At 45.1% G+C, this 17,033-nt stretch overlaps 1 protein-coding gene across 1 annotated transcript in view; it reads right to left on the bottom strand.

Annotated features, from left to right (window-relative positions):
• LOC144684587 (myeloperoxidase-like) overlaps positions 1 to 17,033 on the bottom strand; it is a 71,388-nt gene that overhangs the window by 33,193 nt on the left and 21,162 nt on the right. The window contains exons 3-5 of the mRNA XM_078548555.1: positions 7,792 to 7,885; positions 4,418 to 4,578; positions 1,671 to 1,779 (exon numbers count right to left, since the gene is read on the bottom strand). Of these exons, the coding sequence (XP_078404681.1) occupies positions 1,671 to 1,779; positions 4,418 to 4,578; positions 7,792 to 7,885 (364 nt within the window). The remainder of the gene's footprint in view (positions 1 to 1,670; positions 1,780 to 4,417; positions 4,579 to 7,791; positions 7,886 to 17,033) is intronic.

The raw sequence follows: 17,033 nt of genomic DNA, 5'->3' as shown, positions 1-17,033 counted from the left end.
GAATTACAACTTGGGTAAAGTGGATTCATTTTTTGCCTGCACTTCCCCATCAAGAAACTGTCCGAGGGAGGCCACTTTGGGAATTCCATCAATTTAGCCCCCATTAAGAGCCTTACCAAGCGTGCAAAACTGCCTGAGATAAAGGGCAATTTAGGACAGTGTTTCAGTTTATCCTAAGTCCACACTTCTGTGTAATCCTGTCATCTTGTGTTTATATCTATGGATCATTCTTTGCCCTTAGCTTTGTATCATGGTTCGCTTCTGTATCACTTAGAGGGCGGAGTTTTTCACTCCCACCAGCGGCAGGAATCGTGGTGGGTGGGGTGTTTATGCCTTTGTTTGAGTCTTGCCTCCAAGCAGCCATCCACGGCCCCCTCCCATTTCCCGCTCCTGGCCGGCTTTCCACCTTCCACCTCCATAAACCCGAGTTCATCCAAAACTCTGCTGCCTGTGTCCTAACACTTACCAAGCCCTCTTCTTCCAGCACCCCTGTGTTCACTGGCTTATATTAGCCCCCAGGTGAGTAATATTTCAGTTTAAAAATTCTCACCCATGTTTCAAAATCCTTCCAATACCTCATCCTCTCTGCCTTTGTGATCTACTCCAGCCCCACAACCCTCCAAGAACACTGCTTTTCTCCAATTACGGCTTCTTGTACTCCCCAATTTCCTTCACTCCACCATTAGTAACTGTGCCTTCAGCTTCCTGGGACTCAAACACTAGAATTCCTTCCCTAAACTGTTCTCTTCTTCTCTCTCCACCTCGAAGAAGCCTTTGGTCACCTGCCCTAACATCCCTTTATATGGCTTTGTGTCAAATTTTGTTTGATACCACTCCTGTGAAGCTGCTATATAAATGCAAGTTGCTGTTGTTGAATGCAGAATTATCATTGTTACTATCAGATACAGTGGGCAGAATTTTATGCTGATTGGGCGGGCATGCACCCAACCTGAACGGGTGTGAAATCGCACAAGATGATATTGGGCGAGCATCCCGATGTCATCCCGCATACGAGCGATATTTCGGTCAGCTGGCACGCGCAAAAGTCGGAAGTGCGCCCGCCAACAATTAAGAGGGCAATTAAGCCCATTAACGGTGCAATTGTCTGTCATTTTACGTAGCCTGTCCAACCTTATGGTTGGTGGACAGGTATTTTCAACAAGCCTCATCCACGGACGAGATGAGATTTCTGTGATGAAATAAAATATAAATAAATTTTTGTGGACAGCATTTTCATCAGCTAAATTTTCAGGTGACTGATTATGATGCATGGACACTTTGTTTCCAGCTTTTGAACCTTTATTCTTGCTGTTTCAGGTCTTCAGCTCCCTGAGACAGCTCTCTGCCTTCAGGGAGCTTTCTGTCGGGGCTGGCCCACGCCCGCGTTGACATCATCGCCTGCCCTCTTCCCGCCCCCACCCCGGCAGCGCTGAGCTTTTCAGTGCACGTTTCACGCTGGCTGGCTGTTAATTGGCCTGAAAATTCAGGCCAGTGCATCAGTGTGGTGTAGGTTTATTAGTGGTATTGTTGGGTATTATTACATTTGGCTCAGTTTACCTATGCAGCCCATACACAGTAATAATTAATTTAAATAATTCACTCTGTCTGTTTATTTTTTCCTAATAAAACCCATTTTGAACCCTAAGTGAGTGATACTTGTATTCAGGTACCTGTTGTTGCAGTAGGAATTGATGGCTCTATATCGGTTGGACCAACAGTTATCCTTGCAGACAGAGGGTTGGGCAATTCCTGAACACTCTGTGGTGTGCGTCATACCATCTGGGTCAGTCAAGGTTAAAAGGTCTATAGAGAAAAAAAACATTAATTGGTGACAAGTGCAAGCAAATTTGAATATTATATTATATAGGGAACTTTATTGGGAGGTGAATAACAGATTTATGTTTCATGCAAGTGTTAATGCTGATAGTCACATTAGGTGGAATTTTCCATTTTTGAGCCTAAGTGTGGTGGTGGGTTTCGCAGCACGTTTCCCACTGGGTGGCAGGATGGGAATTTGCGCCCAATTTCATGCTCAGCGGCTAATTAATTATGCATCGGCGAGTAGCTCTCCAAGTCACATGGCAGGGCGGGCACTGATTCATCCGTCCCACTGTTACCTATCAGGGTCGAAGGTCCAGGCAGCTGCGTGGAGGAGACATCTCGATATGGCTCTGCCCAAGAAGAAAGCTGCACCCAGGTTTAGTAATGACTGCCTTGAGGCCCTCACCAATGGCGTCTGCCAACACGGGGATATCCTCTGCCCCAGGGATAATTCTAGGAAGCCCACCAACCTCACCTCGATGGCCTGGGAGGCGATTGCAAGAGAGGTCAGCTCGTCAGGCACACGCCTGAGAAATGCCATTCTCATCCAGTGTAGGAAGTGGATGAATGATCTCACCCACTCCGCCAGGGTAAGTCAATCTTCAGCTCACTCAAATCTCATACACTCATAGAAGCATCACGCACTCAAAGGGTTACACTGCTCAGGGATCTCACACAATATTAGCTGGGGGGGGGCGGAACACATCAGCATTGATTATCTCACGGACACTTTAACATCACCAGCATCTCATCTATCATGCTGCACAAGCTCCATCCTCAGCCCTGACTGGGAGGGCTCAGCACACACAGGAGGCATGCAGGCTTCCCAACCTCTCCACCATCTCTTCTTATCACATTCCATCCAACAACAAGAGGGAGATCCCAAACTGGAGGAGGGAGGGCCAACAACCTGGAGCTGACCAAATTCAAGAAGGATGTTGCCGAGTTGGCGGGTGAGGACAGAGATCTCTCCTGCGGTGAAGGCGAGACTGGCCTCTTCCAGCCAGTATGATGAGCCCCCCATGATTTAATCACATCCTGACATTGTCACTGAGTGACATACATGTATTCAGCCTGTTCATGAGCTAAATCTAAGTGCTCTCTCTTACAGGCAGCAGCATGTCCAGACAGACCAGCATTGGCAACATAAGCCCCAGCCCCCAGGCCACCTCAGTGGAGGAAGCTGAGGAGCCATTGGAAGAAGACCCATCACTGTGTTCACCTGCATCCTTCACCAGCTCAGAGACACACACCCCAGTGGGTCCTAGTTATAGATTAGGCTCAGGGTCACATTCTGGAGCACACCTCACTGAAATGTCTCCACAGCAATCGGAGGCAGTGATAGCCCAGGTCTCTGGCACTCGGAGGACTGCTGGAGATCAGGCACCTGCTGAGTCTGAGTCAGGCGATGAGCCTCTAGAAACAGCCATATCACACATGCTGGAGATGCAACAACAGGCGGTGGAAAATCAGGCAGAATTTGCAAGAGGCAGTCAACAGACTAGAGCAAAGGATGGGGGAGTCCATCTGTGCTCTGTCTGATGTTGTAGTTCGAATTTGCGAATGCCTCAAGGTCTCCATGGGAAGAATGGCGACTGCCTTGGAGACCTTGGTTCAGCAATCCTGCAGGATTTGTACTTGGACCGGCACTCCATCGCTATAGGCATTGGTGGGATCCATCAGTGGCTAGGTGAGGGGGGTTGGGGCACCTTGACCTCCCTCCAGGAGCCCCTTCTCCTCAGTGAGTCAGGCAGGGGCACGCACAGGAAGGAGGACCAGCAGCTGGAGACCCCGGGGCCATCTACCCAGATGACTCCAACAGCATCTAGCCTTACCCAATCCCCTCTGCCTGTGACACCCAAAGCAAGCCGCAGTCCTCCAGCTCACTGCCCTGTAGAGGATGTCCGGCAAAGTCAAAGACAACAGGGCTTACCAGTCAGCAGGCTGCCTCCATCTCTGCTGCGGATGTTGGGGTCGCACTTAGACATAGCTTTCATAGCTGTGGGGTTAGAAAAATTAAGCCACCTAGCCCAGCTTCCTCAGGCCTGGCCTGAGGACCATGGTGCAGGGGAGACACAGCAATATTCAGGGGATAAGAAGGTTAGACCGATCCCATGACCAAGGGGCCGGAAAACCCCGCTGGTGTGAGGGGCTGCAAAATTCCAGCCCATGACTATCTTTCAATGAGCTGTCCAGTTCCTTTTTTTACTGCGGACAACACAGTCTCCTTCCTCCACCCCCTCCATGAGCCTTTGTGCAACCCATCCCACTTGTGCCACACTAAAACAACCCCTCCCCTCGTATTCTGGGGTCTGCGCACATCTCCTCCCATTCATACAGTTTGATTCCCAACCACCCCCTTCTGTGTCTGTGTTCTACTCTTCTAGACTGTAGTGGACAAAGTTGTGTTTGTTTGGGTGTGCCGACAGGTACAAAGGTTGGAAAATAGGGGCATACTTCTTCGTCTTACTATAAAATTCTGCCAACATTTGTTCAGTAGATATGCATAAATCCTCAAGGCACTTATTAACTGTTGACCTGTCCTTTTTGAGTTTGAGATGTGCTTGTTTCTGTCAGAATTTATTTCCGAACTGACCTGATATGTTGAGGTGGTTCAGGTGAACGTGGTATTGGATGAGTTTCAATGCAATCTCCTTAGCATCAACAGATTGTTCCATCCTGGTTGCTGCTGCAAGCTGCTTGAAGAAGCTTAGGAGGTCTAAAGGTTTTAGGGATGCTTTATTAATATTTCCTTCACTGTTAAAATAGAAGAGGAAAGAATTTGAAGGGTTTTGCGAAGGCAATAAGTCAGTCGGGGAATCTTGAATATTGTGAATGCAAGTTTTCCAAATTCCCTTCTTTTGTGAGAGATCAAGATGCAGGGTGACCAAGGTGATCAATGTAATTTTACAACAACCTCATCATCTTGAGATTGCACCCCATTGAATATCTACCAACTGAGTATAAGTTTCTACCTCTTATTCTCTATCTGCTCTGTCTAGCAAGGTACTGTTGTCTGGCACTGACAACATGGCGCAAGTTTCTACAGATGTTCTCCCACTTGTATGCCATGGGAGATCCATAGAAAGTCCAGCAAAATAGTATATCTTGGCCCGCATGGTGTCCAAAACACAGCCTGTTAGCTTGTACAACCTAACCCCCGGTCTTTTCCTTCTGCTTCTATGCTGGATGGTTCAAATTCCCTGGGTCTTCACAATTAGAAAAAATTTCCTGGTCGGTGCATTAGACCAATCACGTGAAGCACTTTTACACCAGCAAGGAAATGGCTTCTAGGTGTGGAAAATTCAAAAAAGCTGAAAGATCTTTCACTTTAATGAATTGTGGGACAGCAGAAAAAAGCAGCAGCACAAAATACAACAAAGGCTACATTGGAAGACAAACCAGTCAAGCTTTGGCGGGAAAATGCAAGAACAGCCAGAGCTGAAAAAATAGATGCAAGGGGAGTTTTTATAGAGGTAAAGGGCAGGATTTTCCCCCCATTGGGGGTGAAGTTGAATGGCGGGCACGCACAGGCGCGCCTCTGATTGGCACCGATCGGGGACACAGTGCCATTTTACGTGGGCGGGCCAGTTAAGGCCGCCCAGCACGACATCCGCATGGAAGTGCTGTGCGCTCCCCTATGCGGGTGGGGGTGGTTTCCCGAAATCGAGAGTGCGCTCTTTCGCGCATGCGCACGAAAGAGCGCAGCCATCTCCCTGAGGCTAAGTGCTGCCTCAGGGAGATCGGCTGTTCTGTGACAAAAATTAAAAGAAGAAAAAAAAAAATTCCTGACATGTCCCCTCATGTGACACGTCCATAATTTTTACACAAACTTTAATAAAAATTTTTAACATCTACATGAAACCTCATCCAGCCCGTGGATGAGGTTTCATGTTTTTTCTAGTTGCTGCCGGGGCTCCTGGCCTGCCCACCAACCTTAAGGTTGGACGGGCAGGTCCATTAATTAATTTAATGACTCTAGGCCGTTGACAGGTCTGATTTTGCTGTGCCCCCGCCTACCGGAAAATTTAAATGGGGTGCCCCGCTTGCCGATGGAAAAATCCTGCCCAAAGAGTTTAGATTTTTACTGTATTTCAATTACTTTGCAAGTGGTAGGCTAGATTTTTTACGTGGGTAAGTTTTGATTTTTAATGTAGGAGTATGGATTTTATACACAAGAATTTAGATTTTTAGCATAAGGAAACTTTGGATTTTAACATGAGTGGTCCTGGTGTCGAGGGTTGGGTTGCAGGTAAGGGCTTTTCATTTTGAACTTGGATTTTTAGTCATTTATTGCCCACTCAATAATTATAGCTCAAGGATCCAGTGCCTCAATTAGAGGATATTTTGTGCAATAGACTTGGAGCTAGTTCGTGGAGGATGTTTTTGACTGCATAAAGTGGGAATCTTTACCTCTTCTGTGCATCGAAAAACCAGATAAAATTATAATGTAGCAAGAAATATGTTTTGTCAAATTTGAAAAGCTAGGATTTTTTTGCTTGAGATGCATGAATGTTAAGAGTGACTAAAGATTATAAAGAGCTCTGATGAAGTAAATAGCGATAGATTTTTCCAATTGTTGGAGAGGGCACAAATATAAAATTATCACAAAAACAATGGAAGGGAGATTAGAAAAAAATTCTTACATGGATAGTGTAAACTATTTTGAAAGAGTTCATATCTCTTTTTAAAAAGGGAATTAGATAGATGCTTGGAAAAGAGGAACATTAAAGGGAGTAAGTGGCAGTTAATTAGACGAAGGCCGGGATTTCCAGCTCTGTCATGGCAGAACCCGCCGTAGGCTATGTGCCAGGACAGCCAAATGTCCGTTGACTTTCAGCAGGATGGGACGATCCCGGAGGCAGGCGGGGCTGGAAAATCCCGCCCTAACTTTATGATGTGCAGAAAGGCACTAGAACAGACAAGAGTCACCAAATGATTTGTGTCTAAGCTGTAAGCTCTACTGCTTTAGTCTTTGACAGACTTGATGCACAAATCTATCCTATTAGGTCATTTTTGAGATTATGCATTGACTAAGACATAAGGACTACTCTTTTCTCTTTCTCATTAGAGCCACATTACTTTTGTTGTTGAAAATGTCATCATTCTGAAGTTGTGGAAGATGTTACATTAAGGCAGCTTCTTTTTCTCATCACTGGAGTGAGCAGTGAACGTTTTAGGAATGAATTGAAGTTTAGGGCAAATTAATTAACAGCAATAATAAAAACAGAAAATGCTGGAAAAACTCAGCAGGCCTGCCAGCATCTGTGGAGAGAGAAACAGAGTTAACGTTTCAAGCCCAATATGATTCTTCTTCAGAGCCATATGGTCAGAGTCATATGGACGTTCATAAAAACATTCAGAGTCCTACGGACTCGAAACGTTAACTCTGTTTCTCTCTTCACAGATGCTGACAGGCCCACTGAGTTTTTCCAGCATTTCTGTTTTTATTTCAAAATTCCAGCATCTGCAGTGTTTTGCTTTTATCTTAATTAACAGCAGACAAGAAATTAATATCTGCACCTGACGAGAAGTGACCAGAGGCTCTGCTTTGGGTCCTGTGTTCTTTAAACTATTCACAAATGATGCAAAGAAGCTTAATTCTTGTAATATTAGCGAATGCGCTGCCAACATCGAGATATGTGACAGGTAATTGATACAAGGGAGATTCAGCACAATTAAGCAAATGAACCATAAAATGATGCAACATCTGAATCTTAAGTTAATGACAGTTGGAATGTGACAGCTACATGATAAGTAATGTTGATTAGCAAAGCAAAAACGGGAAATAATTCCATTTTGATTACTGTTTAACTAGCTCTTTGTTCTGTGGGAAAATATTATCAGCAAGACTAATTCTGAACTGGAATCATCATAGAAGCATTTGACTTGGCCAAAACAGGTTATTCCAATCATATAAATTGTTGGTGGATCCAGTTCGAGAGCAGTGTTACTGAGATTAATACTCACTCATCTCTGGGCTCTTTGTGCAATTGGTCGATCATTTTGATTGCTTCCTGCAGAGTACTTTGCTTGAACTCACTGCCCACAGCACCCTCAGAATCTGTATACATAGGAGGAACAGAGCCACTCAGTAAACTTGTGGAAAATCCCCCAATCATCCTGATTTTTCAGCTCATTTTGTTTATTCAGATAATTTGACTATAAATTAATAACACAAGAGATGTCACTGGACAGGCCATTTGGCTGCTCAGGAGTGTTCAGTTCCTTTCAATTAACAGTATTATTACATACGGAAAACAACACATTCTTCACACAATAGCTTTCATTTTGAGGTTGGGAGGAGAAAGAGTTGAAGATTTATGATGAATGAAGGTTCTTAATGCTGGAGAATGGTCCTCTTTTCAAATCTTCCACATCTTATCCGAAGGGCCTGCAGTTCAGAATTTTTTATCCACATTGTTAATAAAATTCTTTGAGGCACTTCATCTCCCCTAACAGCAGGCTTCTCCTCTTTGTGACTAAAGTGTTTGTCTTCCACATTTCTGTTCTCTAAACTAGTTGGTCACCTGATGTGGTGGGGATTCAGCCATAAGCCTATACTTCACCTTTCTCCAACAAAGGTCGTGACCTTTCCCATTTCCACTCCACCTCCCAATTCACTTTTCCCTATTCCTCAGTTCCCTCTGCTTGCTCCTCATCTCCCCGCTTCATTTTCCACTATTCATTCACACACTCTCTCCTTCCACCCATTTCATATCTCTTTCCCATTTTCTCCCATTCACCTTGCTCCTCCCTCTCCCATTTCCTCGTTCCTCCTCTCCTCTGCGTTTCACTTTGATCTCAGTTTTCCTCTTCCAATTGCTTCCTCCCTGCCATGCTTTTATGTGGCTCTCATATAGATTTGTATTCAGTAAAGGTTGAAAAATAAGTTTTAAGATGCCTGAGACTGGTCACAGTGTCTGTGCTAACCATGCTAACTGACGAGGGAAAGAAATGTTTAATTTGGTTGACCAGGTGGTATTGTCCAATAGTTTGATTGTGTAAGTGGGGCTCTCGGTCATCCCTATGAACAAGGTTGGTGGGCTGCGTGATCTATTCATGCTCCTATTTGTTGTATTCTTGTGTGAGTTTCAACATGGGGAAATTCTTTGTTGAAATTGTCAGTTAGGCCTTCCATGAAATGTTGTTTTCGCAAAAAAAGAGGAACAACTGAACATGCATGCACCTCATATTGATTTTTATTTTAAAAATGGGTGTCTTTCCAGCCCAAGAAATATGTACTTAGAATGTTGTGAATGAATTGACTTTCAACACCAGTGTCATACGTCAACAATAAAAACTGGCAGCAGGAATCATGGAATTCCCCCGCAGGCCAGGGCAAATCTTTATTTTGGCCATTAACTTGTCAACTGGCTCCACTTCATTCAAACTGTTTCGTTTACATATGACAGCTGGTCACAATTCATGAAATGTAACATTCTAACACAGCTCACTCGCTGATGCTGTTTTTTCCCTAGCAAACTGTCAACCTTATTTTTCTGCTGGTGCTTATTTGTTTGCATTCTCCTGTCCAGCAGTTTCAAGCAAGTTCCTAGCTGTGCTGTGTTGAAGCAGTTGCTTAGCAGGCAATATGAAGCTGGAGGCTGGAACACCTCTGTCAAGTATCTCCCTAAACCCCATTATACACTCATTTACATTGCAGCCAATCACAGGAAGGCAAACTGACATCTCTCCATTCTGTTCTCCCTTCCTGCTTTCACTGAAACACTACAACTTAAATTTGTTCACATTACACTGCGCAAAAATCAAATTTAAATCAGATTTTTTAAATTCTTCATTGGTTGTGGGTTTCGCTGGCTGGGCCAGCATTTATTGCCTATCCCTAGTTGCCCTTGAGAAGGTGGTAGTGAGCTGCCTTCTTGAACTGCTGCAGTCCATGTGGTGTAGGTACATGCACAGTGCTGTTAGGGAGGGAGTTCCAGGATTTTAATCCAGCAACAGTGAAGGAACGGTGATATATTTCCAAGTCAGGATGGTCAGTGGCATGGGGAGAACTTATTCCAGATGATGATGTTTCCATCTATCTACTGCCCTTGTCCTTCAAGATGGTAGCGGTCATGGGTTTGGAAGGTGCTGCCTAAGGAGCCTTGGTGAGTTCCTGCAGTGCATCTTGTAGATGGTACACACTGCTGCCACTGTGTGTTGGTGGTGGAGGGAGTGAGTGTTGGTGGACGGGGTGTCAATCAAGCGGGCTGCTTTGTCCTAGATGGTGTCGAGCTTTTTGAGTGTTGTTGGAGCTGCACTCACCCAGACAAGTGGGGAGTATTCCATCACACTCCTGATTTGCACCTTGTACACGGTGAACAAGCTTTGGGGAGTCAGGAGGATTCCTAGCCTCTGATATGTTCTTGCACCCACAGTATTTATGTGGCTAGTCCAGTTCAGTTTCTGGTCAATGCTAACTGATGTTGATAGTAGGGGATTCAGCAATGGTAGTGCCAATGAATGTCAAGGGGCGATGGTTAGATTCTATCTTGTTGGAGATGGTCATTGCCTGGCATTTGTGTGGCTCAAATGTTCCTTGCCACTTTGTCAGCTCAAGCCAGGATATTGCCCAGGTCTTGCTGCGTATGGATACGGACTGCTTCGGTATCTGAAGAGTTGCAAATGATGCTGAACATTGTGCAATCATCAGCGAACATCCCCACTTCTGACCTTATGATGGAGGGAAGGCCATTGATGAAGCAGCTGAAGATGGTTGGGCCTAGGACCCTACCCTGAAGAACTCCTGCAGTGATGTCCTGGAACTGAGATGACTGACCTCCAACAACCACAACCATCTTCCTTTGTGGTAGGTATGACTCCAACAAGTGGAGAGTTTTCCCCCTGATTCCCATTTACTCCACTTTTGCTAGGGCTCCTTGATGCCACAATTGATCAAATGCTGCCTTGATGTCAAGTTGCAGTCACTCTCACTTCACGTCTGGAGTTCAGCTGTTTTGTCCATGTTTGAACAAAAGCTAGAATGAGGTCAGGAGCTGAGTGACCCTGGCAGAACCCAAACTGAGCATCAGTGTGCAGCTTATTGCTAAGCAAGTGCATTTGATAGCACTGTTGATGACCCTTCCATTACTTTACTGATGATGGAGAGTAGACTGATGGGGCAGTAATTGGCTGGGTTGGATTTGTCCTGCTTTGTACAGGACATACCTGGGCAATTTTCCACATAGCCAGGTAGATGCCAGGGTTGTAGCTGTAGTGGAACAGCTTGGCTAGGGATGCAGCAAATTCTGGAGCACAAGTCTCCAGTACTATTGCCAGAATATTGTCAGGATCCATAGCCTTTGCAGTAAATTTACACATCTACAGCATCAGAGACCTATATGACCCTCATGAACCAGGTCAATAATGGTCACTTCTCCCAAGCAGAACAGGCAACAACAGACTCATGCAGTGCTCAGGAATGCTGAAACAGTTACAAGTGAACACCAGGAAAGAATTTCAAGCAGTGCTGCCTCTGCAGTTTTGGGCTGCAAAGTGAGAGCAACACAGTGGGAGTCACAGCCTTCTGCTCAGGAGCAGATGATCATGTGCACAACAAAAACAGAATTACCTGGAAGACTCAGCAGGTCTGGTAGCATCGGCGGAGAAGAAAAGAGTTGACGTTTCGAGTCCTCGTGACCCTTCAACAGAACTAACTAAATATAGGAGAGGGGTGAAATATAAGCTGGTTTAAGGTTGGGGGTGGGGGGAGAGAAGTTGTGGGTGGTGGTGGTTGTAGGGACAAGCAAGCAGTGATAGGAGCAGATAATCAAAAGATGTCACAGACAAAGGAACAAAGAGGTGTTGAAGGTGGTGATATTATCTAAGAGAATGTGCTAATTAAGAATGGATGGCAGGACACTCAAGGTACAGCGCTAGTGGGAATAATGGAAATAGGTAGGAAAAGAAAAATCTACATAAATTATTGGAAAAAACAAAAGGGAGGGGGAAGAAATGGAAAGGGGGTGGGGATGGACGAGGGAGTTCAAGATCTAAAGTTGTTGAATTCAATATTCAGTCCGGAAGGCTGTAAAGTGCCTAGTTGGAAGATGAGGTGCTGTTCCTCCAGTTTGCGTTGGGCTTCACTGGAACAATGCAGCAAGCCAAGGACAGACATGTGGGCAAGAGAGCAGGGTGGAGTGTTAAAATGGCAAGCGACAGGGAGGTTTGGGTCTTTCTTGCGGACAGACCGCAGGTGTTCTGCAAAGCTGTCATCCAGTTTGCGTTTGGTCTCTCCAATGTAGAGGAGACCGCATTGGGAGCAACAAATGCAGTAGACTAAGTTAGGGGAAATGCGAGTGAAATGCTGCTTCACTTGAAAGGAGTGTTTGGGCCCTTGGACGGTGAGGAGAGAGGAAGTGAAGGGGCAGGTGTTGCATCTTCTGCGTGGGCATGGGGAGGTGCCATAGGTGGGGGTTGAGGAGTAGGGGGTGATGGAGGAGTGGACCAGGGTGTCCCGGAGGGAACGATCCCTACGGAATGCCGCCGGGGGGGTGAAGGGAAGATGTGTTTGGTGGTGGCATCATGCTGGAGTTGGCCTCTGGGACACCCTGGTCCACTCCTCCATCACCCCCTACTCCTCAACCCCCACCTATGGCACCTCCCCATGCCCACGCAGAAGATGCAACACCTGCCCCTTCACTTCCTCTCTCCTCACCGTCCAAGGGCCCAAACACTCCTTTCAAGTGAAGCAGCATTTCACTCGCATTTCCCCTAACTTAGTCTACTGCATTCGTTGCTCCCAATGCGGTCTCCTCCACATTGGAGAGACCAAACGCAAACTGGGCGACAGCTTTGCAGAACACCTGCGGTCTGTCCGCAAGAAAGACCCAAACCTCCCTGTCGCTTGCCATTTTAACACTCCACCCTGCTCTCTTGCCCACATGTCTGTCCTTGGCTTGCTGCATTGTTCCAGTGAAGCCCAACGCAAACTGGAGGAACAGCATCTCATCTTCCAACTAGGCACTTTACAGCCTTCCGGACTGAATATTGAATTCAACAACTTTAGATCTTGAACTCCCTCGTCCATCCCCACCCCCTTTCCGTTTCGTCCCCCTCCCTTTTGTTTTTTCCAATAATTTATATAGATTTTTCTTTTCCTACCTATTTCCATTATTTTTAATCTATACCTGTAATGCCCTGTCAGTCTTTCCACCCCACCCCCACTAGAGCTGTACCTTGAGTGTCCTGCCATCCATTCTTAATTAGCACATCCTCTTAGATAATATCAGCACCTTCAACACCTCTTTGTTCTTTTGTCTGTGACATCTTTTGATTTTCTGCTCCTATCACTGCTTGCTTGTCCCTACAACCACCACCCCCCCAACTTCTCTCCCCCCACACGCCCCCCCCAACCTTAAACCAGCTTATATTTCACCCCTCTCCTATTTTTACTTAGTTCTGTTGAAGGGTCATGAGGACTCGAAACGTCAACTCTTTTCTTCTCCGCCGATGCTGCCAGACCTGCTGACTCTTCCAGGTAATTCTGTTTTTGTTTTGGATTTCCAGCATCTGCAGTAGTTTTTTGTTTTTATGATCATGTGCACACACTGCTGTCATTACGCAATCAGAATTCCTGGACTGTCTGCTGAATCTCATAGTCATCACATTTTATTCTTCAGGCACTAAGAGAAGCATTCGAGGGATTCCATGTCGGCTCAGGAAAGAGTCTGTGTACAATCTGATAACTAGCACACAGGCACTTGGCACAATTTGATAGCAGCACATGGACATGGATACAAACTCTGTCCAATCTGATAATTGACACACAGGGATGAGGAACAGTGTGTGTGCAGGCTGAATACGGGCACACAGGAATGGAGAAACCTGATAGCTGTGGTATGCATTAGTCAGTTCCCAGTTCATAAGTCAACTATTTCCAGTTAATTGCAACTGGTTACAGCAAAGTCAGCTAACCAAATCCTGTTTTCAACTAGATGATTGGGGAACCCAACTGATTTCCTGCTGGCATCCGTAGTTGTCTAGGTTGTTCCCAGTGTGTGCCACCAGGGAACTGTTACTTCCAGTTGAGGCCTGTTGGATCCAGTTGCAGTCTTCGATTGGTTCCAATTGAATTTTCCTCCTTGTGGAGGGTCATCAATATGATAGCCATTAACAAATCCAATAAGGAATTCAGGAGAAGCTGGAATCGATATCACATGAAAGTGATTGAGGCGATTCGCATCGATGCGTTTAAGGGGATGCTAGATAAGTATATGAGGCTGGAAGGAATAGAAGGAAATGCTGATAGAGTGAAAGGCAGTAAGGCGGGAGGAGGCTTGTGTGGAGCCTAAACACCAGCAAAGATCTGACGGACTGAAGGGCCTGTCTCTGTGCTATAAAATTCTATGTAACTAATGCACATCATCAGAAAGCATCTGCTGCTCAATTAGTAAGGAACTACCTGAAAGGTACAAAGATTGAACTATCGGTCTATTGAGTAATGGAGCCTAAAGTTTCTGTGAGAAATGGAGGAAGACTGCAGAAGCATTCAACATCAGCATCATCCTGATTTAAAACAACCATCAGTCCAGGGAAGCATACGCCAAACAATTTAGCTATTCAGGAAAAAAAGGAGTTATTTGTTACAGAGAGAGCAGAAGGGCCGGCTACTATTAAAGGGAGGCACTCATCGTTTGTGTTTTGAATCTCATAGGGCCCTCTATGAACGGGACAATATATTCTGAATATGTTCTTTCACCTTTACAAAGCACAGTGCAAAGAGCTGGTACACCATTGTTACAACACAGTTGCAAGTTCTCTGCTTGGCAGACTGCCACCAAATAGTATGTTGTATCAGTAATGTTTGCAGGTGAGACCTCAGGCATGGACTGAACACAGTGATTTTTTTCTAATGCTCATCCTAAATTCCTTGATTTATTGATTTCAGTTTTACAACTTGTCAAGTTGTGATTTGAACTCTCAATCTCTCAGTTGCTAGTGCAGCACCATATTCATTAGGTACCCGATGTAGTCAAGGACTCTTTCATAAAGTGCAGTTAGCCTCTCCAGTTCCTGATGCTGAATTTAATGTAACTAACAACACCAGTTGTTTGGGCCCTTTAGCAGTGAACCAGATTGACTGATGTTTGGCAAGCTAACACTGTTGCAGGAACAGAGCCTGTGGCAAAATAATTGAGGGAATATGAGTTTCATTAATTGATCTCTATACTCTGCCAACTGCTCCTGCTGGTTTAATGCCAACTTTAAAGAGAGCAGAGAGCACCTACTGTGAGCTCAAAGATAAGCAGAAAACTTGTACTGTTTTGACTTTATAATTGATGCTGACCAAACCCTTAAGCCAAAATAAAAGGTTAATGACATGAACGTGGGTTAAACTGATCCAGTCTCTGTTCACAAATTTCCGTAAAATAGTTTCATAATACTAGCTGTGAACCTCTCCTGCACTGATTTACAGGATCTATCCTCAGTCCTCATTTGTAAAGAATCTGATTATATTGCGGAAGTTCTGCTCCCTGTTTCCCTTAGAATTTCGGGGACTTTTCAATGTGTTGGACCTTGTAAGCCCCCGGCAATAGGACCAATCCTGTGGCTGGTTATATTGTTTCCAGTGCTTGGCTGTATCTTGGTGAAGGCAGGGTGTTGGGGAAGGGTGCTACATATGAGCTTAACAGATCGATAGAATAAAATTCAAAAAGGTGTATTTTTCATAATTAAACTATTAGTTACTACCTTAATTAACCTAACAATTCAAATAAATGAAGTAAGTGGGACCTACTCATTAACAACATGCTCACTGATACCTATTGTGTTCTCCCAGGACCACTTGGCTCCAGACCTCATTACAGTCTTGATCCAAATATGGACAAAAGAGCTGAATTCCAGAGGCGAGGTGAGAGTGACTGCCCTTGACATCAACACAACATTTGATTAAGTGTGGCATCAAGGAGACCCAACAAAATTGAAGTCAATGGGAACCAGGGAAAGATTCACTGTTGAAGAGTCATATGGACTCAAAACGTTAACTGTGTTCCTCTCCGCAGATGCTGCCAGACCTGCTGAATTTTTCCAGGTATTTTTATTTTTGTTAAAGACTCCCCACTGGTTGGAGTCATGCCCAGCACAATTGAAGAAGGTTGTGGCTATTGGAGGCCATTCATCTCAGTTCCAGGACATTGCAGGTGTTCCTCAGGATAGTGTCCCAGGCCCAGACATCTTCAGCTGCTTTGGCAATGACCTTGCCACCATCAAAAGATCAGAAGTGGGAACATTTGCTAATGATTGCACAGCTTTCAGTACCATTCGCAACTCCTCATGGAAAGAAGCAGTCCGTGCCCGCATATAGCAAGACCTGGATAACATTCAGGTTTGGGATGCTAAGTGGCAAGTAACATTCTTGCCACACAAGTGCCAGGCAATGACCATCTCCAATAAAAGCATCCAAATGCCTCCTCTTGAAATTCAACAGCAATACCATTACTGAATAGCCCATAGTCAACATCCTGGGGGACCAGAAACTTAACTTTCCCAGCCACATGAATACTGTGGTCATAAGAGCAGTTCAGCGGCTAGGAATTATGTGACCTTTCTAAGTCTGGCATGTGATGGAATATTTGCCAGGATGAGTGCAGCTCCAACAACACTCAAGAAGCTCAACATCATTCAGGACAAAGCAGCTCATTTGATCAGCACCCCATCCATGAGCTTAGACATTCATTCCCTCCACCAGTGGCGCACCACAGCATGGTTGCAGCATGTACCAGCTACAAGATGCACTGCAGCGACTCTCCAAGGTTTATTAAAGCACCTTTCAAAGAGGTGTGACCTCTACCACTAGATGAACAAAGGCAGCAGATTCTGTGGAAACAGCACCGCCTGCAAATTCCCCTTCAAATTACACACCATCCTGACTTGGAAATATATTGCCATTCCTTCACTGTCGCTGGGTCAAAACCCTGGAACTCCCTTCCTAACAGCACTGTGGGTGTACAACTGCAGCGGTTCAAAAAGGCAGCTTACAACCACCTTTTCAAGGGCAATTAGGATTGGCAATAAATGCTGTGGCCTAGCCAGCTTTGGCCAGATCACAAGTGAGCAAAATAATTAAATAAAGCAAACAAGAAGAAAAACTATAAAGCCCAAACTCTGATTATATGTAACAAGTCTATCAATAATTTTGCTATTCTTCACTGCAAAACCCCAGTGAACGTTTAGAAGTGCACTGGTTGAATGTGGAACTGAATGGC

The sequence above is a fragment of the Cetorhinus maximus genome, chromosome 9 (genome assembly GCF_964194155.1).
Source record: "Cetorhinus maximus chromosome 9, sCetMax3.hap1.1, whole genome shotgun sequence".
Lineage (NCBI taxonomy): Eukaryota > Metazoa > Chordata > Chondrichthyes > Lamniformes > Cetorhinidae > Cetorhinus > Cetorhinus maximus.
Note: the sequence above shows the minus strand (reverse complement) of the source record. Positions and strands in the feature narration are given on the sequence as shown.